Raw genomic sequence first — 24,712 nt, forward strand, 5'->3', positions numbered from 1 at the left:
GCTTGGTTAATAAAATATATGTAACAGTCAACGCAAATTCTACCAAATCGCTCAAATTCGCCACTTAGAACCACAGAAACGACAATAGACAGCAAGTGAGGTAGGTTTACATTTATTTTGAGCCTTAACATAGACATTTCTTGATATAAGTTTACAAAATTACGACTCTTCAATATTCTCCCATACATTTCTTTATATTTCGAACAAACGACCAGACACGGCCGCTTGTGTGGGTCCCCTGTGTGAGCACTTGGTCGTCTCACATCTTCAGACCTTTACGCGAAAATTCTCAGCAATGCACCGGTTTATGTTCTAATGATTGTTTCAGCGTCTTGGATCACGTTTCCACCCTCTTCCAATGTAAAATAAAAAAAGCCATTCACATTCAGTGGAAACAGCCCACTCTGAATCATCTATGTTATCGTGTCAATTTAAAACTTTCTCTGTAATTGTTTACATTCTCGTGTTTCTTTTACCGTTATGTGCAATAAGCATTCTGTGTACGCTGTAAATTCAACTTTGTACTTTATGTGAATAAGAACTAGTACTGAAGATGACAGAAGAACTGTCGAACATGCATGTTTTTAAAACCTAAAATGCTGTGTATATTCTTAAAAAGTTCTGATAAACTTTGAATGTCACAGTATTCATCACGCTCAACTTCACATTTCGTTACTTCATAGTTAGTAGAGGGGACTAACTATGGCGAGCAGCGACTCGAGTCGTTTGAGCCCGCGGTTGAAATTCCCAGAAGATTAGCGTTTTAAATGTAAAATTTATATCTAGATAAAGTTTCGCCCCAGGGTAACAAGGTGTTTCGGTGGTCTTATGGTAAAGAGCAATGCGGTAGCTGACATTCTCAGGGTAGCGACGTCGGTGGTTCAAATGCGACGTTCTCATGTATATTCTGAGTTTGTCTTACCTTTTCATCTCTTTTTTCTTTTTTTTTTTTCGGACACAATAATCATTTTCCTGGATGTGTACATTTAAAAATAGAAGTATTGATGCCATAAATGAAATATAGGCTCCAAGAGATAAAACTGTATTCTGAGATTGAGCAAACTTTAATTCATTCACTAATGAAAAACGTACACTTTTTTACTCTTTCAAGATTATCATTGGCTTCTTTTTCACCCCAACACTATTCTTAGCAACAAAGGTCGCCATTTCGTTTGTTTATCACTCGCCAAAAACTATAAAATGCATTCAAAAGCCTAAAATAGAAAAAAGTTTACAGGAATCGACCAATTGAGCGAGCGAGCGAGCGCCATTCATCACATCATACCTACAACTCGCTCTTGCGCACGCGCAATTCACGAGTTAAAAAGGTCTTACAATGACTATCTTCTACACAAGATGCCGGAAATTCAAATCTAACCGATTACAAGAATAGTCCAGTGACCTGTTGAACAAAATTTGAATTTGATGATGGAACATTCTAATTGAATTTCTGTCCCCCTTATTTGATATATACGACTGGGATCAGCTCCCCTCTTGTAACTACTCCTACAAAGGGGTCTACAATGACTATCTTTCATTCGAGATACTGCAAACTCAAATTTGACTGAGTACGGTCCAAAAAAAAAAAATGGCAGTTGGATGGACAAAAATTACATTTTTGGCCCCAAGGTTGATATTTAGATGAGGTTAACTTCTGAAGTATTCTAAAAAGTCTACAATGACTTGCTGAATAAATGAACGATACCTTTTCGAAGAGTTAATCCCAAAGTTCGTTCCAGTCTTTCAAGGCCTCTTCTTTATAAAATGAAAATATATCTTGTAAAACCTCCAAAAAAATTTCATTACACTAAATATCTATATGAACAACTGTTTTCTTTAAAAGAAAGGCTAAAGAAGGTTATCTGGCTCATAAATCATAATGAAAACCTTTTTAGATTATTCAAATGTTAATTCTTTCCTTGGCTGTATATATCTACAATGAAGGTCCTCTCGCGAAGATTACTCCAGACATCTAAATGACAAGGCGTGCCCATCTGCTAAGGAGAAAGCCCAAAATTCTATTTTATAACTGCTTAACTGAAAAAATCATTCTGTTATATCACACGAAATGTTCCGTTTCATACGGTAGAGGCAAAGATTAGGGTCTTGACTGAGAGTCAGCTTTGTCCCGGAAACAGGATTTGCAAATCAGTTGTGAGCGTTGGAGGTTATGTCTTCTTTCCTGTAAGATAATATTTACAACTTGAGTAAAGGTACGTCTTAATCTTGAATTACTTCCTCAGTAAATTAATTGTTTAATTCAATAAGTTTGTTCAAAAAATTTATGCTGCTACGACTGACAGGTTCAGTCGCTGTTAAGTTCGGATACTGTAGATGCCTTTGGCGAGGAGTTTCCACGCAGAATTTGAGATAATTTACATGGAGAAGCTCGCCTTGAAGTTAATGCCTATCAGTAACTCATTGCCTGTCGTTATTAAGTCAGTCTTCATATTGTCTCGTTCGTCTTTTCAACAATAATAGAATACATGGCGGAACTATATGGGATACATCACAAATCCTCTCTTTACCGTAACCAGCTCACATTCTTTGCATGAAATAAACGAGGTTAGATGCGTGAGAGGACCACTGAGTTTTGCTTTTGTGTCCTTGTGGCTTTTTCAAATCCTCCGAACTTAAGAAAATGCACTTCAATGTCTCCCTTTACACTCCTCACACTCGATGGAAAAGTACAATAAGAAAAAGAAAAAACGCCGCGGTGAGTCCTCCTGACTTCTTCCAAGGTAGGTGATTTCACACTTAAATTCTGTTTCCTTCTGACATGTTATAAACAGTGCATTTAGGCCTTAGAAGATTCCCATCCTAAGTGTCATTTTCATTGAGGTTTTTTTAAATACAAACTTGACTCATTTCCTTAAAAACCTACCTTAATGTGACATTATCTCCAATCAGCATGAACGGAGCCCATTTCTCCACTTCAGGAAAGCCGTTATTTCTCATCCACTTTCGGACCTCGTGAAGAGACTCACTGGCACTCTCACCACGAAACAAGAGTTCGTAGAAATTATTCATGAACTGTTCTGTCGATTCGTCGTTCAAGGCCCACCGCGCTACTAACACCGAGCGAGCACCGGATCCTAAGAACGCCCGAGCGATTCCAATGACTCCTTCGACTTTAGTCTCTCCGCGTCCACTGTGACAGCAACTTAGAACAACCAGTTTAGCTCGAAGTTGAACTTTTGACACGTCAGCCATCGTCAAGAGGTATTCTTCTTCTTGTGGAATATCATTAGTAGTACGAACAGGGCAAAGCGCGATTTCACCTCTCTCGGCATATCCGTGAGCAGCAAAATGTATCAGCGCAACTGACTTCATCTGTTCAATAACCGCCTCTTTTGTTGCATATCTCCCTAACAATGGGGGGACGCCAAGCATTTTTCCAATCATCTCAGCTTCTCTTCTTGCACCTGGTAATGGCTGGAGGATAATCGGTTGCCCCTTGTAAATCACTTCGCTCACCTCAGGTTCACCCACTATGAGAGCCCCACTCTGACTGTGGTAGTTAGGAGGACTGTCCTTAATAAGTTTGAGGGTGGTCAGAGAAGGAGCAATACGGATCCTGAATTTTTCAGACAAATATCTTCCTCCTTCGTCAATTAAGGCTGCAAATGGCACTTGGTACATGCAGCTATCAGGGACAATGATAATTTCAGGCTCGTTCAATAAATCGGCCACGGGAGCGACGATTATTTCATAGCAGAAACGAAGATTTTTTTTCATATTATTGTGTGTTAAAGACGATCGGTTGACATCATCAGATGATGTTAAAACACGTTCGTCATTTAAAGAGCGATCTTCGCAAACATCTCTAGGTAGAATGCCAAAGTGGAGGAAACTTTCCGAAAAAAACACTTTCAGGTCAGGAACTGACCCGGCATTTCCAAAACGATCTGAATCCAATCTCTTTCTTCGGAAATGAATCTCTCCGCTTGTTTTCAGAATCCAAATCCGTGCATCTTCATCATCAACCGAAAGGTAAAGACAATTACAGCTGGCTTCTCCTTTTATAATATCATGGATTCCACACCATGATCGCGGATCGCCTGAAAACTGCAACTGTTTGGCAGAATATTGAGATGTCATCAAGTCCGCTAGAGCTCTTGCTCGTCTAAGTTCTTCAACGTAAAGAGCATCTGTAAAATTTCCGCTAACAGAGAGCAATTTAATGAGCGTGTCATAGGGAAAGACGCCATGCTTCTCCAACAAAGATATTTGGAAGTAGTCGTTGCCTTTTACAAAGTTTCGCAATTTTTCAAATTTTGCAATAGATTGAAAAAGATACGAAAAAGCTTCTTCGAGATTAAACTGAGCTAACTTCAAAACTGCTAGACCGCAAACAACTTTAAACTCGGTCATACTATCTCCAATGCCTTTGCACTTTAAGAAAGCCTCGCAAAAATACAATTCGGCTTTCTCAAGTTCACCTAAGGAATGAAACAATGTTCCTAAGTTTCCGTTTAAACCTGCTTCTCCCTTTTTGTCACCAATTTCCTTTGTGATTACCAGCCCTTTCTCAGTAAAATCTTTAGCCTTTGTGTATTCACCGAAAGAATAAAACAATGCTCCTAAGTTTCCGTAGTCAGCTGCTTCTCCCTTTCTGTTGCCAGTTTCCTTTCTAATCGAAAGTGCGTTCTCCATGTATGCTTTAGCCTTTCCGTATTCACCGAGAGAATGAAACAATGCTCCTAAGTTTCCGTAGTCAGCTGCTTCTCCTTCTCTGTCACCAATTTCATCTCTGATTAAAAGTGCTTTCTCGGTGTATTCTTGAGCCTTTTTGTATTCACCAAGCGAGTGAAACAATGTTCCTAAGTTTCCGTAGTCAGCTGCTTCTCCTTTTCTGTCGCCAATTTCCTTTCTGATCGCTAGTGCTTTTTCGGTGTATTCTTGAGTCTTTTTGTATTCACCAAGCGAGTGAAACAATGTTCCTAAGTTTCCATAGTCAGCTGCTTCTCCTTTTCTGTCACCAATTCCCTTTCTGATTTCTAGTGCTTTCTCGATGTATTCTTGAGCCTTTTTGTATTCACCAAGCGAGTGAAACAATGTTCCTAAGTTTCCGTAGTCAGCTGCTTCTCCTTCTCTGTCGCCAATTTCCTTTCTAATTTCTAGTGCTTTCTCGATGTATTCTTGAGCCTTCTTGTATTCACCAAGCGAGTGAAACAATGTTCCTAAGTTTCCGTAGTCAGCTGCTTCTCCTTCTCTGTCACCAATATCCTTTCTGATTTCTAGTGCTTTCTCGGTGTATTCTTGAGCCTTTTTGTATTCACCACGCGAGTGAAACAATGTTCCCAAGTTTCCGTAGTCTGCCGCTTCTCCTTTTCTATCACCAATCTCCTTTCTGATCGCTAGTGCTTTCTCGGTGTATTCTTGAGCCTTTTTGTATTCACCAAGCAAGTGAAACAATGTTCCTAAGTTTCCGTAGTCAGCTGCTTCTCCTTTTCTGTCGCCAATGTTCCTTCTGATCGCTAGTGCTCTCTCGGTGTATTCTTGAGCCTTTTTGCATTCACCAAGTGAGTGAAACAATGTTCCTAAGTTTCCGTAGTCAGCTGCTTCTCCTTTTCTGTCGCCAATTTCCTTTCTGATCGCTAGTGCTTTCTCGGTGTATTCTTGAGCCTTTTTGTATTCACCAAGAGAGTGAGACAATGTTCCTAAGTTTCCGTAGTCAGCTGCTTCTCCTTCTCTGTCGCCAATTTCCTTTCTGATCGCTAGTGCTTTCTCGATGTATTCTTGAGCCTTTTTGTATTCACCAAGCGAGTGAAACAATGTTCCTAAGTTTCCATTGTCAGCTCCTTCTCCTTTTCTGTCGCCAATCTCCTTTCTGATCTCTAGTGCTTTCTCGGTGTATTCTTGAGCCTTTTTGTATTCACCAAGCGAGTGAAACAATGTTCCTAAGTTTCCGTAGTCAGCTGCTTCTCCTTTTCTGTCACCAATTCCCTTTCTGATTTCTAGTGCTTTCTCGGTGTATTCTTGAGCCTTCTTGTATTCACCAAGCGAGTGAAACAATGTTCCTAAGTTTCCGTAGTCAGCTGCTTCTCCTTCTCTGTCACCAATATCCTTTCCGATTTCTAGTGCTTTCTCGGTGTATTCTTGAGCCTTTTTGTATTCACCAAGCGAGTGAAACAATGTTCCCAAGTTTCCGTAGTCTGCCGCTTCTCCTTTTCTATCACCAATCTCCTTTCTGATCGCTAGTGCTTTCTCGGTGTATTCTTGAGCCTTTTTGTATTCACCAAGCGAGTGAAACAATGTTCCTAAGTTTCCGTAGTCAGCTGCTTCTCCTTTTCTGTCGCCAATGTTCCTTCTGATCGCTAGTGCTCTCTCGGTGTATTCTTGAGCCTTTTTGTATTCACCAAGCGAGTGAAACAATGTTCCTAAGTTTCCGTAGTCAGCTGCTTCTCCTTTTTTGTCGCCAATTTCCTTTCTGATCGCTAGTGCTTTCTCGGTGTATTCTTGAGCCTTTCTGTATTCACCAAGAGAGTGAGACAATGTTCCTAAGTTTCCGTAGTCAGCTGCTTCTCCTTCTCTGTCGCCAATTTCCTTTCTGATCGCTAGTGCTTTCTCGATGTATTCTTGAGCCTTTTTGTATTCACCAAGCGAGTGAAACAATGTTCCTAAGTTTCCGTAGTCAGCTGCTTCTCCTTTTCTGTCGCCAATCTCCTTTCTGATCGCTAGTGCTTTCTCGGTGTATTCTTGAGCCTTTTTGTATTGACCAAGCGAGTGAAACAATGTTCCTAAGTTTCCGTAGTCAGCTGCTTCTCCTTCTCTGTCGCCAATTTCCTTTCTGATCGCTAGTGCTTTCTCGGTGTATTCTTGAGCCTTTTTGTATTCACCAAGCGAGTGAAACAATGTTCCTAAGTTTCCGTAGTTAGCTCCTTCTCCTTTCCTGTCGCAAATTTCCTTTCTGATCCCTAGTGCTTTCTCGGTGTGTTCTTGAGCCTCTTTGTATTCACCAAGCGAGTGAAACAATGTTCCCAAGTTTCCGTAGTCAGCTCCTTCTCCTTTTCTGTCGCCAATTTCCTTTCTGATCGCTAGTGCTTTCTCGGTGTATTCTTGAGCCTTTTTGTATTGACCAAGCGAGTGAAACAATGTTCCTAAGTTTCCGTAGTCAGCTGCTTCTCCTTCTCTGTCGCCAATTTCCTTTCTGATCGCTAGTGCTTTCTCGGTGTATTCTTGAGCCTTTTTGTACTCACCAAGCGAGTGAAACAATGTTCCTAAGTTTCCGTAGTCAGCTGCTTCTCCTTTTCTGTCGCCAATCTCCTTTCTGATCGCTAGTGCTTTCTCGGTGTATTCTTGAGCCTTTTTGTATTCACCAAGCGAGTGAAACAATGTTCCTAAGTTTCCGTAGTCAGCTGCTTCTCCTTCTCTGTCGCCAATTTCCTTTCTGATCGCTAGTGCTTTCTCGGTGTATTCTTGAGCCTTTTTGTATTCACCAAGAGAGTGAGACAATGTTCCTAAGTTTCCGTAGTCAGCTGCTTCTCCTTTTCTGTCGCCAATTTCCTTTCTGATCGCTAGTGCTTTCTCGGTGTATTCTTGAGCCTTTTTGTATTCACCAAGAGAGTGAGACAATGTTCCTAAGTTTCCGTAGTCAGCTGCTTCTCCTTCTCTGTTGCCAATTTCCTTTCTGATCGCTAGTGCTTTCTCGATGTATTCTTGATCCTTTTTGTATTCACCAAGCGAGTGAAACAATGTTCCTAAGTTTCCGTAGTCAGCTGCTTCTCCTTTTCTGTCGCCAGTCTCCTTTCTGATCGCTAGTGCTTTCTCGGTGTATTCTTGAGCCTTTTTGTATTCACCAAGCGAGTGAAACAATGTTCCTAAGTTTCCGTAGTCAGCTGCTTCTCCTTCTCTGTCGCCAATTTCCTTTCTCATCGCTAGTGCTTTCTCGGTGTATTCTTGAGCCTTTTTGTATTCACCAAGCGAGTGAAACAATGTTCCTAAGTTTCCGTAGTCAGCTCCTTCTCCTTTCCTGTCGCAAATTTCCTTTCTGATCGCTAGTGCTTTCTCGGTGTGTTCTTGAGCCTCTTTGTATTCACCAAGCGAGTGAAACAATGTTCCCAAGTTTCCGTAGTCAGCTCCTTCTCCTTTTCTGTCGCCAATTTCCTTTCTGATCGCTAGTGCTTTCTCGGTGTATTCTTGAGCCTTTTTGTATTGACCAAGCGAGTGAAACAATGTTCCTAAGTTTCCGTAGTCAGCTGCTTCTCCTTTTCTGTCGCCAATCTCCTCTCTGATGGCTAGTGCTTTCTCGGTGTATTCTTGAGCCTTTTTGTATTCACCAAGCGAGTAAAACAATGTTCCTAAGTTTCCGTAGTCAGCTGCTTCTCCTTTTCTGTCGCCAATCTCCTTTCTGATAGCTAGTGCTTTCTCGGTGTATTCTTGAGCCTTTTTGTATTCACCAAGCGAATGAAACAATGCTCCTAAGTTTCCGTAGTCAGCTGCTTCTCCATTTCTGTCGCCAATTACCTTTCTGATCGCTAGTGCTTTCTCGGTGTATTCTTGAGCCTTTTTGTATTGACCAAGCGAGTGAAACAATGTTCCTAAGTTTCCGTAGTCAGCTGCCTCTCCTTTTCTGTCGCCAATTTCCTTTCTGATCGCTAGTGCTTTCTCGGTGTATCCTTGAGCCTTTTTGTATTCACCAAGCGAGTGAAACAATGTTCCTAAGTTTCCGTAGTCTGCCGCTTCTCCTTTTCTGTCGCCGATTTCCTTTCTGATCGCTAGTGCTTTCTCGGTGTATTCTTGAGCCTTTTTGTATTCACCAAGCGAGTGAAACAATGTTCCTAAGTTTCCGTAGTCAGCTGCTTCTCCTTTTCTGTCGCCAATTTCCTTTCTGATCGCTAGTGCTTTCTCGGTGTATTCTTGAGCCTTTTTGTATTCACCAAGAGAGTGAGACAATGTTCCTAAGTTTCTGTAGTCAGCTGCTTCTCCTTCTCTGTCGCCAATTTCCTTTCTGATCGCTAGTGCTTTCTCGATGTATTCTTGAGCCTTTTTGTATTCACCAAGCGAGTGAAACAATGTTCCTAAGTTTCCGTAGTCAGCTGCTTCTCCTTTTCTGTCGCCAGTCTCCTTTCTGATCGCTAGTGCTTTCTCGGTGTATTCTTGAGCCTTTTTGTATTCACCAAGAGAGTGAGACAATGTTCCTAAGTTTCCGTAGTCAGCTGCTTCTCCTTTTCTGTCGCCAGTCTCCTTTCTGATCGCTAGTGCTTTCTCGGTGTATTCTTGAGCCTTTTTGTATTCACCAAGCGAGTGAAACAATGTTCCTAAGTTTCCGTAGTCAGCTGCTTCTCCTTCTCTGTCGCCAATTTCCTTTCTCATCGCTAGTGCTTTCTCGGTGTATTCTTGAGCCTTTTTGTATTCACCAAGCGAGTGAAACAATGTTCCTAAGTTTCCGTAGTCAGCTCCTTCTCCTTTCCTGTCGCAAATTTCCTTTCTGATCGCTAGTGCTTTCTCGGTGTGTTCTTGAGCCTCTTTGTATTCACCAAGCGAGTGAAACAATGTTCCCAAGTTTCCGTAGTCAGCTCCTTCTCCTTTTCTGTCGCCAATTTCCTTTCTGATCGCTAGTGCTTTCTCGGTGTATTCTTGAGCCTTTTTGTATTGACCAAGCGAGTGAAACAATGTTCCTAAGTTTCCGTAGTCAGCTGCTTCTCCTTTTCTGTCGCCAATCTCCTCTCTGATGGCTAGTGCTTTCTCGGTGTATTCTTGAGCCTTTTTGTATTCACCAAGCGAGTAAAACAATGTTCCTAAGTTTCCGTAGTCAGCTGCTTCTCCTTTTCTGTCGCCAATCTCCTTTCTGATAGCTAGTGCTTTCTCGGTGTATTCTTGAGCCTTTTTGTATTCACCAAGCGAATGAAACAATGCTCCTAAGTTTCCGTAGTCAGCTGCTTCTCCATTTCTGTCGCCAATTTCCTTTCTGATCGCTAGTGCTTTCTCGGTGTATTGTTGAGCCTTTTTGTATTGACCAAGCGAGTGAAACAATGTTCCTAAGTTTCCGTAGTCAGCTGCTTCTCCTTTTCTGTCGCCAATTTCCTTTCTGATCGCTAGTGCTTTCTCGGTGTATTCTTGAGCCTTTTTGTATTCACCAAGCGAGTGAAACAATGTTCCTAAGTTTCCGTAGTCTGCCGCTTCTCCTTTTCTGTCGCCGATTTCCTTTCTGATCGCTAGTGCTTTCTCGGTGTATTCTTGAGCCTTTTTGTATTCACCTAGCGAGTGAAACAATGTTCCTAAGTTTCCGTAGTCAGCTGCTTCTCCTTTTCTGTCGCCAATTTCCTTTCTGATCGCTAGTGCTTTCTCGGTGTATTCTTGAGCCTTTTTGTATTCACCAAGAGAGTGACACAATGTTCCTAAGTTTCCGTAGTCAGCTGCTTCTCCTTCTCTGTCGCCAATTTCCTTTCTGATCGCTAGTGCTTTGTCGATGTATTCTTGAGCCTTTTTGTATTCACCAAGCGAGTGAAACAATGTTCCTAAGTTTCCGTAGTCAGCTGCTTCTCCTTTTCTGTCCCCAGTCTCCTTTCTGATCGCTAGTGCTTTCTCGGTGTATTCTTGAGCCTTTTTGTATTCACTAAGCGAGTGAAACAATGCTCCTAAGTTTCCGTAGTCAGCTGCTTCTCCTTCTCTGTCGCCAATTTTCTTTCTCATCGCTAGTGCTTTCTCGGTGTATTCTTGAGCCTTTTTGTATTCACCAAGCGAGTGAAACAATGTTCCTAAGTTTCCGTAGTCAGCTCCTTCTCCTTTCCTGTCGCAAATTTCCTTTCTGATCGCTAGTGCCTTCTCGGTGTGTTCTTGAGCCTCTTTGTATTCACCAAGCGAGTGAAACAATGTTCCCAAGTTTCCGTAGTCAGCTCCTTCTCCTTTTCTGTCGCCAATTTCCTTTCTGATCGCTAGTGCTTTCTCGGTGTATTCTTGAGCCTTTTTGTATTGACCAAGCGAGTGAAACAATGTTCCTAAGTTTCCGTAGTCAGCTGCTTCTCCTTTTCTGTCGCCAATCTCCTCTCTGATGGCTAGTGCTTTCTCGGTGTATTCTTGAGCCTTTTTGTATTCACCAAGCGAGTAAAACAATGTTCCTAAGTTTCCGTAGTCAGCTGCTTCTCCTTTTCTGTCGCCAATCTCCTTTCTGATAGCTAGTGCTTTCTCGGTGTATTCTTGAGCCTTTTTGTATTCACCAAGCGAGTGAAACAATGCTCCTAAGCTTCCGTAGTCAGCTGCTTCTCCATTTCTGTCGCCAATTTCCTTTCTGATCGCTAGTGCTTTCTCGGTGTATTTTTGAGCCTTTTTGTATTCACCAAGCGAGTGAAACAATGTTCCTAAGTTTCCGTAGTCAGCTGCTTCTCCTTTTCTGTCGCCAATTTCCTTTCTGATCGCTAGTGGTTTCTCGGTGTATTCTTGAGCCTTTTTGTATTCACCAAGCGAGTGAAACAATGTTCCTAAGTTTCCGTAGTCTGCCGCTTCTCCTTTTCTGTCGCCGATTTCCTTTCTGATCGCTAGTGCTTTCTCGGTGTATTCTTGAGCCTTTTTGTATTCACCAAGCGAGTGAAACAATGTTCCTAAGTTTCCGTAGTCAGCTGCTTCTCCTTTTCTGTCGCCAATTTCCTTTCTGATCGCTAGTGCTTTCTCGGTGTATTGTTGAGCCTTTTTGTATTCACCAAGCGAGTGAAACAATGTTCCTAAGTTTCCGTAGTCAGCTGCTTCTCCTTTTCTGTCGCCAATTTCCTTTCTGATCGCTAGTGCTTTCTCGGTGTATTCTTGAGCCTTTTTGTATTCACCAAGCGAGTGAAACAATGTTCCTAAGTTTCCGTAGTCAGCTGCTTCTCCTTTTCTGTCGCCAATTTCCTTTCTGATTGCTAGTGCTTTCTCGGTGTATTGTTGAGCTTTTTTGTATTCACCAAGCGAGTTAAACAAGGTTCCTAAGTTTCCGTAGTCAGCTGCTTCTCCCTCTCTATCGCCAATCTCCTGTCTCATTGCAAGTGCTTTCTTGTAATATTCTTCAGCTCTGTCGTATTCCCCAAGCGACTGAACGATTGTACCTAGGTTTCCGGTAATGGTTGCTTCGTTATCTCTGTCGCCATTTGGCACAGTGATTGTCAGTGCTTTCTTGTAATACTCCTCAGCCTTATTATATTCACAAAGGGAACAAAATAATTTTCCTATCATCATGTAACAAAGCGCCTCTGTTTCTTTGTCTCCAATACTCCTTGTTATATCAGCTGCCTTTTGATAGTATTCTCTAGCCTTTTCAAGTTCATTTTGTTTCTGATATATCTGTCCCAGTACTAAGCTTAGTTTCCCTTCCTTAACTGTGTCACCAGAGGCGTGATGTATGATAAGAAGTTCTTTCGCGTACCTTTCTGCAGATGTGTAATTAGAGACCTTGTATGCGGCATCGAACATTAGCATATTTGTTGCTTGGTAAACCAGGGAAAACCAGTGGTATTCTTTTAATCGTGCATTAGAGGTTAGAAAGATCAACCATTCTTCGCCTAACTTCATGGCTTGTAAGCCACGGCTAGTGTTCAGAAGGAAGGCGACAACACCAAGAACTATAGCGGATACCATAAGTCCTCCTTCGTTGTCCATTACCACCGTTTTCCAACTTACTCGATTGAATCCAATGTGACAGCGTCAATCTGAGGATTTTTAAATTGAACTGGGTTAGATTCGCCGTTTGCAACCACTCGATTAAATATTATTTAGATAGATAGCTAGTTTATATGTAAAAAGCTTGCAGCTACTGAGCTGAATTGTGTATTTAAAATATAGTATAAAATATAATATAATGTAGTAAAATGATATATAAAATAATATCTTGTAATGGCGAGCATAATATAATGATAGCAATAAAGTCCTAAATAAATAATAATGTCCTATAAGTATAATGAAAGCTTGAACTGTTAAAATATATACAACGCCATCGATCTCATTTACAAAACTCACCGTTCACTAAAATTCGTTGTTAATACATGATCTTACAAAAAAACAGTTTTTGAAACGCTTGTTGTGAAACGTGTTATTACACAATCAATAATAACAAAAAAAAAGACGAATAGATCAAATAAATAATCGGTAGAATGTTAGCTTATACACGCGAGTGAATTATCTAGAGGAATTTAGGGCGTACGTTTGCGCTGAAACATCCTGTGACACAGAAATATGCGACACGTGCTCCGCAAATAGTGGGTGTGGGTTTAATTGCTAGGGGCTAATTGGATTAGTCTGGGTAAGGACTAGTCTGGGTAAGGATTAGTTTGGTAATAGAGATAACATGTTGTAATTGAGGGCATTCGGAATAGACATTGAGATCGACTGAACGTAGATTGTACGGAAATTGTAGAGGCGTATGCGGATCGTAAATAAACTTGATAAACCAGAAAGATACAGTCCTATACAGTCCTGAACTAGCGGAACGCAGAGATTTTCCTTAACGCAGTGGAGAATTCTGCAAGAACGCTCGGTCTTACATTTGGGAATCGCAAAACGCCTTTTATACTGGAGATTATAACAGGACGGCCCTGACGATTGAAGCATTTTACGTAAGCGATTTACTCGTGAAATATGTTGATTCTGAAGGTGGGTAACTCACTACAATTTCCAGCGATCCCAGTAGGATAATTGGCCGGATGTATTTGGCTTTTCTTGACTTAGTAAGTTGGCTATATCAACTAAGTTGAAATTGTAAATTGGCCACCGTAACGAGTTAAAAAGCTTTTTAAAATAGCTCAGTATTTAACTCGTTACGGTGGCCAATTTACAATTTCAACTTAGTTGCTGTTACCAAATTACCTTGTTACCCCCACCCACGCGCAGCACCACAGTTTCTTTGGAAACTTTCACCCTTTACTCATTTGCTTGACTTACTCTGGTCAAGAGATGTGCTCTTGGAAATTTATAATCTGTTGCTCTCGAACAGTCGAACCGTTATAGCCGTCACAGTATGAAGCAGTCGGTTGACAAAGTCCCGAATTTGTTTCCCCCAAATCACTGTAATTTTCACCTCTATTAACTAATCACTTCTATTAAACGAACGTGGTCACCGTTGAGTGAGTCCCAACAGAGGGTCTAGATGGGTTAACTGACAACTGACAAATGGCCAAATTTTTTAACTGACAACTGACAAATTGCTGAAAAACTAACTGACAACTGACATTTGTGGTGGGCTTTTACTGACAACTGACAAAAGCCCGGATCGCCCAAAATATCCTAAAAAATGGATGTAAAATAAGGACAGTTGATTTATTTTGTTCAATTAAAGTACATTTTCTATTACATATAAATAGGAGTACTCCAAAGTGTTAATAATTACCGCATGTGCCATCCACGTCAAGGTCATGTGTCACATATTAGTTATATGATCATTGAACCCAACTCGATCTTCAACTTACGCGATGGCCGTGAATGCTGGTATTTTAAGAGCTGTTGTAAGCTTTTGCCGAATTGAGTCGGAAACGGCATTTGAGCGTCACAGAAGCCGCATTCCTATCAAAGATGTTAAAACCGTACTGGCGCTGAAAAAGCACCTTACTTCGTTCCTTAGTCTAAAGGAGTTGTCCAGTTAATATCGCCTCGGAGATTTTGATGTGAAACTTTATCACATGGCTCCGAAATCAAGCGGCAAGAGCGATAATTTCACGTTAACTACGGACAAGCAATGGAATTTGGAGCTTCCGACCATGCTGGCTGGAACAGGAAGCGAATTAAACGGTATTGTATTGGAGTGGTTTGGTATTTGGTATTGGTATATATATATATATATATATATATATATATATATATATATAAGTTAATAGCCTACTCTTTTCTATAAAACGCCCACTCCATTGGATGCCGACTTATAAGCTCTGTCAGAGTTTTCTCATTCTTTAATTCATGTAGATTATGTTTTATGTAGATTATAATGGCATAATTAATATGACTGTGAAAAGTCAAATCTTCTAGAGTCGCAGTGATGCGACTGACTGGTCTTATTTCATGATTTTTGTCTGCTGGGCATATTCTGGTTTTGTGTGAGTTTAGAGAGGTTCTTAGCTGGCTCGAGTTACATTATGCAGCATTTGTTACGTACCTCATGGCTTCACAGTAATAATCGCAATGATATACCATTTTGTTCTTATCGCCTCCTTGATAACTTCAAAAGTGATGAATTCGGAAACTCAAAACCGCTAAATTCGGAAACTCGAAGCTTGTCCAGTTCGCCCTTCTTTAGAAAAGCCAACCTCAGTCTGTGCTGCAAGTGAAAACATTCTGTTGTGTGCAAGGCGATGCCCGGAGAGGAATTATACAAGTGACATTACGGCACTACAATGGAGTTGGCATTGCTGGTACCGGAGTCAGACTCGTGACCTACCCGACTGGCATTTTGAATATCATATCTATGGAAGTTCTCGAAGAGCTTACTTTGCAGCAGGCGGCCTTTACCGTCGTTTGCGACCTTTCAAGCTTAGAAGTTAGCCAACTTCTAAAGAAATACTCGGAGTCTTGTAGAGAAATCAAAAGACTGTGAATTTGAAGACGGGATAGCGTTCACTGACTCGGGGCATCGAACCGCCTCCCGGTTAGCTCAATGGATAGAGCGCTGGACTGTAGTGCGGGAGGTCGAGGGTTCGAGTCCCGGCCGGACCGACACACAAGGTCTTAAAATAATTGAGAAGAATTTGCTACCTTCCTATAACGTCAAGAAATGGTTAGATATTCTAGTCTTCTCGGATAGGGACGAATAAATGGAGGTCCCGTCTCCTGCAGGGTTGGGGCAGGAGACGTTAATTTCCCACACACGAGATTACTGTGTGATGGATGTCCTCCCCTGGGGTGGGATGGGTGGGTTAGGACAGCAGGTCCACATCAGCTATTACAGCTGCCAATTAATCAACCTGCTTAAACAAATAAATGAACTTTAAAGGTAAAGTTCTTCAGTCCTTCTGAGAAAAACGTTAAAACCTTAATGGGCTCTGATCAGGAAGAAGCAAGTGAAGGAACGGATGAAACGTGTTCTTTTACGCAAGTTCATGGCATCTGTTCTATGGAGAAGGCTCTATTTATATCGGATGTGGCTACAGGTTGCATTAAACTAGTGTCGGGACTCAGTAGTACTGTGTCGTACTGTGTCGTACTCAGCGGTACTGTGTCGTTCTTAGAAGTCTTAGAAGTGGTCCTGTGTCGTTCTTGGAGGTCTCTATAACAGTTTTAGTATCGGAGCCCAAAACATAGAGAAAGCACAATTGTCTCTTCAAGATGCCGTAGACAAAGTATCAAATGTAAATGTCAACATCACAAAGACCGTTTCTGAAGTGAGACAACGGCACAGTATAAAGGAAACCACACCAAAAAACGGTCCCGAAGGAACTCTGTCTCATAAAACTCAAGTCTCACTTGAACTTCTTGAAGAAGGAATGCACCGCCTGCACAACAGCATAGCCTCAATTAACAACGATAATCTCCAAGATATTGAATTGAGCACATTACTCAGAGTAGTTGTGGAGAATCTACATGCAGTTTCACATTTTGAGCATGAGACCTTCACCGCACTACAGTATTCCCAAGACTTTGGATTAATTACCAAGAAGTCGTTGAAGAGAGTAACGAAATGGGCAGCCAAGTATTTTACTCATGAAAAATCCTACTATCTTGTCCCTCAGACCAGCACGTAGTTTGCAAATGTAAACTTTATGCGACCTCTACCTTCAGTAGAGATCGACCCCGAGATTGAAAGTGCTATGAAAGAATTTATGGAAAAGTATCGTCCCTTGAGGCAGAGGACAGTTCGGGAGGAAACTACCGAGGACAGGGCAGGAGCTCTACCACCGGCCGTCTACACGAAACAACAAGATTCAACCAAAGTGGACTAATTGGCGGGACTAGGTAACGATTTTAACTCGGGAGATCAGTCAGTAGGGTTCAGCAGCGACAAAGGCTGAGCTGTTCAAGCTACTTCGGAAGGTGGGGATGTGACAGATATCACATTTGTTGATGACCGTATTGTTGAAGTGACAGTTGCTGAGGTGCGAACACATGCAGACGAATATGACACAGACTCAGAAAACGACTTTTCTAACCAAGAGGATGAAGATATTACCCCAATTACGGTGTCTAGGTCTGGGCGGCCATTTCGCGCCCATTTTCGCTTGGATTTGTAAGGGACGCTTTCTCCAATAACCTAGTTGAAAAGTAGACGAAAAAGCGTTCCTTTCCGATCATTTCATCGGAGCCAACCGCAATCGAAGCTTTGTGAAACAAAACATAAATCTGATATATTGTGTCAGAGGACTTTTCACAAGTTTGTTTTCTTTCTGATGATCTTCTTGTGTAACACGTGCCTACGAAAAGTCAAAATTTTGGAGAAACCAAGAAAGCAAACACAATGCGCAGTAAGTTTTTATAAATCATCTTTTCCAAAAAAGCTCCAGTGAAAAAATACCTATTAAAGAACTTATTTCCGACGAAAAAAGCGATAGGTGCATATTACGTTTTAACCCAAAAATCAAGATGAAAGATAAACATCGCAAAATATTTTCGCATGTGTGCAACTGAGCCTGTGGATCATATTTCAAAAAGGGAATATGCAAATTTGTCCGTGAGTGAAGAGATCTCAAGTTCCATGGAATCTATCAATAGGAAGCAAGACTAAAATGGCCAAGAAATATTTCGGGACGACAGATTTATTCATAAAAGTTTTTTATTTGCTGTTATTAGCGAAAAACGTACGAAGTTCTTAAGTGTACAAAGCCCACGCGGTAAAATTCATCATGCTTAGATCGTTGTTTACTTGCCTTGATGGGGTTTTGCTAAAAGCAGACCCGCGGCCCGCGGCCCAGTGGCCTGGCAGCCCGAAGGCCCAGCGGCCCGCAACGGCCTGCGACCCGGAGGCCCAGTCCTGATTTTCCCCAGTTTTTTTCTCATGCAGTAAATCCACGAGCATGCACAGATCTGCATCGAGTTTGGGTGTGCAAAATGGATGACAGTGAGCTTGAATTCGTTTACCATTTAATCATTTGAATCCTTGTTTCTGTTTGTTGCATGTTATTCGGAAAAAAACCTTTTGATTCTCTGCTCATTAGTCTTTACAGAAACCGATAGCACAGTAGAGGACTTTCATTACGATGTAGGTTATTTTTAAACCATACTTTGAAAGTGAAAATATCATAACAACAAAGGAAAAGAAAATATGAACCAAGGGTAAAATTGAAGCACAACACAAACAAGAAAATTTGAATCTCTTGATGGCGGGGTTTGATTTTTTCACTTTTCGCCATGATCGAAAAGTACTCCTTTTACACCCGAAATAATGTTCCATATTTCTTCGCAAACCTCGAATAAGGAGCTGCCTCCTCGATGTCCGACAGCGTAACGTCGGCAAATCGATCGGTCGCCCAACTGAGAAGCAGAGTTCGCTTGTTGACCTTAGTGACAATGAGATTGTAATCGAGTAAGTACCACTAAGAGACTTACCCGAACTCAGAGTTTCCTTCGTAATTTACAAAAAATTTCAATGAACTGTTAAAATTCTGCTACTTACTAAAAATGGTGCAAATTTAAGAAGTGCCCAGCCTCGAATAAGGGCCCACCGCCCTTGAGGACCAAAAATTTAATAAGCGTCCAGGGCGCTTACCGTATTCGAATGAATACGGTACTTACATCGCCGAAAAGCAATGTTTGAGAACACGCTTTCTTTTTGGGGTGGAGTTCCTGTAAATAGATCGACATGTCTCTGTATCGAAAAGATTCGTAGTTCACATATTGCATTACTTATGATATTTTCACTTTCAAAGTATGGTTTGAAAATAACTTTCACCGTTCGATAATGAGAGTCCTCTATTGTGCTATGGGTTTCTGTAAAGAGACTAATGAACAGAGAATTAAAACGTTTTTATCTGAACAACATGCAACAAACCCTCATTGTCGATCCGTGCATACGCGTGGATTTACTGCTGGACAAAAAGACTGTGGAAAATCAGGAATGGGCCACCGGGCCTCCGAGTCGCAGGCCGTTGCGGGCCACTGGGCCTTCGGTCTGCCAGACCACTAGGCCGTAGGCCGCGGGCCGCTGGCCGCTGGGCCGCGGGCCTGCTTTTAGCAAAACCCGCGTTGATGGCCAGAAATTGCGCGTTATGTTGAAAATTCTGAAAAAACTTCGATTTGACGCAAAATCTTCTATTAAACAATACCTTTTGGACACAATGTTACTCGAACATAACATTTACCGGACCATCGAGTCGTCAAATTGTCGCTAGGCCCTGCTTGAAGTCCGAAAGTTCGGTGTTACCTTTACGTCCATAATTCGCATCGCCTTAGAGAATCGTAGTGTCGTTGACTCGAGAGCTTATTCTGTCACCTTTAAGACCTTGATATCCATTCTTTTCCAAGCAGGGTATTCTATAGCATTGTTACTTTACATTCTGAGTTCCGCAAGGTCTAACTCGATGGAAAATGAACGAAAAATCCGACTTGAAAATTGAGGGTCGGCCGCGCGGACGCCATAATTTCAAATTTGATCATTTAGTGAAGACTCGTAGAATAATGCCCCTCTAGTACCCTCTAAAGCCATCAAAATATATGCGCGAACGACGGATTCTGATTGGTTTATTAATCTCCAAACAAAGAGGAAGTTTGGACAAAAAACTTCACTTAGTAGGGGAGGTAGGGGGAAAGCGTTCTCGCGCGAGGCAATCGCGTGGCTCAGGCGGTTACGGGTGGTTTAGGTGTCAATGTGTTAAAAGGAAATGTTGCGCACGGGAAAACAGAAGTTTGCGTTCAGAAGAGTGTAACTGACTTAAACAATAACTGAAAGTCATTTGAAAGATCCTGTTTCATTCCAGAACTGCCCGAACTGAGAAAAAGCAGCTCTTACTGTATCAGTTTTCGACTAAATTTTCAAGTTTACGCTATATGTGCTTTTCAACCCAAATTATAGTCGGAAATTAATAATAAACTTGCCAAGGTAATCATTAGCAGTCATTTAACTGACGACTCACAAATAGTCGAAAATTTAACTAACAACCGATTAATGGCCAAACTTTTAACTGACAACTGATATTTATACCCCCCACCCCCCCCCCCCCCATCGAGACCCTCGCAACGGCCTGTTTGTATTGTCTTCCACCTGTCTTGAACTCGCGCGGTTATTTAAAGCGGGAGAACCAAAATAAAAGTAAGAATGATCTTTCAGGTAAAATTTAATCCATGTTTCTTTCCCGAAATCAACTTAAGTAGAATTTTTGAGCGAGTCTTTGTGGATTAAAGGGTCACTTTTGGCTTAAAATGGCGTTTTTTTGTCGTGTTCGTCTCAGAAAATGACGTCATTTTCTGAGTTTTGGTCGGACTGTAAAAGTCATTCCTTCGCTCGATCTTTATATCACTTCCTGTTCCTGTTAAAGTGTATATGACACAATCTTTTTTTTAAGTATTTTCCTTTCTAAATATAAGTATTAAATGAAAAATGTTTCGATAATGCGAAAAAAAAGAATTTGGATGATTTTTTTGCGGCGGAAATACCGCCAATTTCCATATAAATGTGTGCCGGGAAACTGGGGACGATGCATGTTACGTCACAGTGTTTGATAACATTGCTGTCGCGCAGGCGCCTCCTAATTTCTCTTACTCTGAGCTTCGAATGTGCGAGTGATTTAACGCTAATTTTCGACCCGCACTGTTTAATTTAGTTATGTCTAGCGATTCGGAAAGTAGTGAGACTGGATTCTCCAGAAAGTATCTTTTTACGTCATTTTGGCCGCGCGATCTCTGGGACAATTTTATGATGAAAGTAGCGCGCATTTTGAACGAGAAAAAGGGGTTTCAAAATATTCTCAAGATCTTAAAACTTCACAGTCGTTTTCCTTACATTACCAACGACCAGAATTAGCGGGAAAAAAATTGTTTCCTATACACTTTGAACCCGATGTGTTTTTGGTCTTATTTCGTGAGATATCTCGTAACTGGGAAAAGCCAATGTATTGTGCTGGTCAAATCGCTGTGCCGAACTGAGCTGACTTCGGAAATTTCTGTATTTGAGTTGAAAAAATTTATTCATATATCTGCTTCCGACCTTCAACAGTGGTCTTCTTTGTTTAAACCTCACCGAAAGAGTATACCAGCGCGCATGACCAAACTTCTCACTTTGCACTACAGTTCCGGTAAAATTGAAGAACAGCTCCCTAAAATATCTGTCAGCCAACAGTCGGCCGACAGACGGTGAACGAAACATAGAAAACACAACGAAAACACAACCGAAACACATCGAAAACACGGGCTCCTGCAATTTTGTGAGTCTTTGAAAAAATTTACCCTTATTAACAAAACTCTTCCAATTTCAGCAGAACGAAATGTGTCAGTCAGATACTACACATCAAGTTCACATAAATGACAATCGATATACCCAATAATGCCTCACACTGGAAATTTACCTCTATCGCCTAGTGTTTGTCAAAACTCATTTTGAGGTAATTGTGAACGTTCAAACTTACCAAGATGACAGTCCATATACGCGTTTCTGAATTTGTTTTCATTGTATTTTCTGTGTTTCGTTCGCCGACAGTTGGCCGACTGTCGGCCGACAGAAATATTTTGGGGAGCTGTTCTTCAATTTTTACCACAGTTCCTACAAAGAACTCAAATCGCTCTTCATGTTATTTAACGAAGAAAATATTCCTTATTCCTTTATTCTAATGGCGTTAAACTTAACTTAACATAATCAACCACTACCCACATATAGCATAGCTAGTCTCGGCGGGCAGTGTGTGGACGCTAAAACATCTTACATACATTTCGGTTCAACAAAAGACTCAATAAATATACAAGAAACAGAAATTAAATATTAAATCATTAATTTAAAAGCAGAAATGACTGTATGAGATAAAAATACAGAAATAGAAACACATGACAATAAATAGAAGAATACATAAGTTATACACCACTATTAACTGAATTTAACTTTTGACACATCATTGATTATTCGTTCTACGAATAATCTAACTTCCCAGCAGTTAACCAAGTGACTAATTGATTCAAACGAATTCAGTTCAGTCGCCCACATCAACACTCTTTTCGTTATTACTCTTTCTGACATTTGGTTTAAAATCAAAGGACAACTGCCTGACAAACATACAGTTCTACTACAATTACCTTCGGTTATAAGTTTCTTGAAATCCAGATAAAAGCAATGAATACTGAAGCTCTACTTTCCTGAAAAAAATAACAAGTTGTTACATTTACTAGTTTAAACACAACACACCTACCCTGTGAACACTCTCAGTATTATTAAAGTCATAGACACGTAATCATGAAACTGAAATGATAACTCCCTGTCGTAAAAGTTTTCGTTTAAACGCTGGTCGGGAAACGAGCCCGCGGATAGAAGACCGGATTCGATGAAAAGCGAAAATCGAGCTTGGTTTTTCTTTTTCTCTGGATCTTTATGCATAGAATACTTCAAGGAAAAATGGAAACAGCGCATATACCCCATGTCGATACTTCTTAGGAAAATTTTCAGTATGTACATACCTCTAAAGCAAATTTTCAACAGCGAACCCGGGGGCGCTAACTCCGGTTTGGTGTTCGTTCGAAATCAGCCCACTTTGAGCCATCAGATTTAGTCAAAGAAATAAAGTTCAAGTGGATGATTTTTTAAGCGTTAGATCTACGCAAGTGTTTACCGAGATATCTTTAAAATATATCGGATTCTCTGGATCTTTTCTTTTGACTCGTTTGATACCACTGGTTTACTTCCTCCATAATTATTTAGTCGACCACAACGTTAATATTAGAGATTCATCGAGAAGATAGCTCTCTGTATAACAGGTTACGCTTAAAACATTTCGAACTGAATTAAAATCGATTCATGAATGGCAAAATTACTATAATACCGAACAAACTGAACAGACAGTACTTACCGTGTTGTCCGCTTTAGAAAGTGAAGGTCAAGATCTCGCCGAAGAACGATACAACACGTGACCATGATGTTTGTCTTTCAATCACCCCTTGTTGAGGGTCCCCAATAGGTTTATCGGGATCCGGGATTTTGCTTATTTGAAGGCCGGGATTCGATATTTTGAAGGAAAAGGGGGACGAGATACGGGATTGTATTTTGGACCGGGACACGGGATTTGGCGATTTTAACAGGCGAGAATCGGGAAATGTCGCTTCAAAGAAACCGTGATTCGGGAATTTTGGAGTCTGAAATATGCAAAGAAAATCAAGCTGTCATCTTAGCTAACTCATCTTATTAACGTCGGAAATGGTCGGAAATAGCCGAACAGTGACCAAGTTGACATCACGTTTTCCACGACCCTATCACGCTGCTCTGTGACCCCTATGGTGACCTGTGGTCTATTTTCGTGAACCTTGGACACCTTGGCCGCAATGATTACAATGTCTTTGGGATCTTCGTTATTTTTTGACCGTGATCCTTCTAGTGTCAAGTTTATACAGATCCTGATCGGTGCGCGTGGGATATTCGACGCGAAGTTATCGTTTGCGTAGTTTTAACGCGCCCTAGCGATGTCGGTTAACATCGACAATTTGTGATGTTGTCGATGTTATTAGCTGCGTTGCATTATTTAGCCGTAGGTGACCAAAGCGCACTATAAGAGTTTGTATGGATTTAAAATTCAAACTATCTCTGTTTTTCCTTTGAAAGATTCAATACAGAGACGCGTACTTTTTATACGCGTCAAAATCGCTCAAATGACTCACAGAAGCTTTTCGGCGACATAAAAAAGAAAACCGCTCAGAGAGTTTCGAACTTTATCGTAGCTTTTCAAAGGAAAACAGAAATAGTTTTCGTTCGAAATTGAAATCCATACAGGCTCTTATTTTAACCTCTTATAGACCGCTTTGGTTACCGGTGATTACGGCATTTTGAGCCGGAAAATGTAAACTGGGGTCGAAAAGAATATATGTTTCTGTATCTGTTGAGCCCAATTGTACTCGATTTTATAGAATTTCCAGATGATCGTTGCTATGGCTGAAAATTGTGAATGAGCAAACTGTCTTCTGAGTTGCAATTCACGGTGACTTGCCACAGGTGTAGTGAACAGTGAATTTGCCGTGGTACGTCGTGATATGTACCCTTAATGCTCCTTACTGATCGCTATCATCTCCGAGAGACACTTTTTTCAGGGATCGAAGTGATCCAGAAGGCAGGCGTTATCGAACAAAAGAGGCAAAACAGAAAAAAAGAAAAAAAACCCAAAAAAAACAAATTAGAAAAACCATAAAATGACTCATTGACTGACGAAACTCGTTTAAAACCAGTCAAGAAAAACAAATGAACTAAATCATCGTTTTAGAGTAGAGAGATACAGCTAATTCAACGTATTAGTCAGTGCTTGGGTCTGTTGTGAGGGAATCTGAAACGGAACTTCAAGGATCATTTTTGCTGAGGTAAGGAATTAAGAAAATATGACCGGGATCGGGATTAGCCGGTAGAAACCGTCGGGATCTCGGGATTGAGGGAAAATTCCAGTCGGGATTGCGGGATTGAAGAACCCTATTGGGGACCCTCCTTGTTGTTCCTCGTCACGTCATACGATAACATTTATCCACCGGAAAGAAAATTTAGCACAATTCTTTCTAAGATTGCATGTTCCGAAGTCTTAAATGTTAGCTTTGATATAATTTTGAGAAAAGTAAATTAATCCAGCAACAGGAAACGGAAACGTTGATTTACCTTACCGCCCCCTCCCCCCATTTCTCCTTGACTAGCCTTAGTTCTCCACGTCCTGTGTTCCTC

General features: G+C 41.0%; 1 protein-coding gene across 1 annotated transcript; it reads right to left on the minus strand.

Annotated features, from left to right (window-relative positions):
• Window positions 1-1,045: 1,045 nt before the first annotated feature.
• Window positions 1,046-22,243, minus strand: LOC148732424 (uncharacterized). The gene is made up of 3 exons (XM_088758473.1): window positions 22,105-22,243; window positions 2,885-12,623; window positions 1,046-2,182 (listed from the first exon to the last, which is right to left on the minus strand). The coding sequence occupies exons 2-3, from the start codon at window positions 12,571-12,573 to the stop codon at window positions 2,149-2,151; spliced, it is 9,723 nt and encodes a 3,240-aa protein (XP_088614599.1). The 5' UTR covers window positions 12,574-12,623; window positions 22,105-22,243; the 3' UTR covers window positions 1,046-2,148.
• Between the last annotated feature and the right edge of the window lie 2,469 nt (window positions 22,244-24,712).

The sequence above is a fragment of the Stylophora pistillata genome, chromosome 4 (assembly GCF_964205215.1).
Source record: "Stylophora pistillata chromosome 4, jaStyPist1.2, whole genome shotgun sequence".
NCBI classification, from domain to species: domain Eukaryota; kingdom Metazoa; phylum Cnidaria; class Anthozoa; order Scleractinia; family Pocilloporidae; genus Stylophora; species Stylophora pistillata.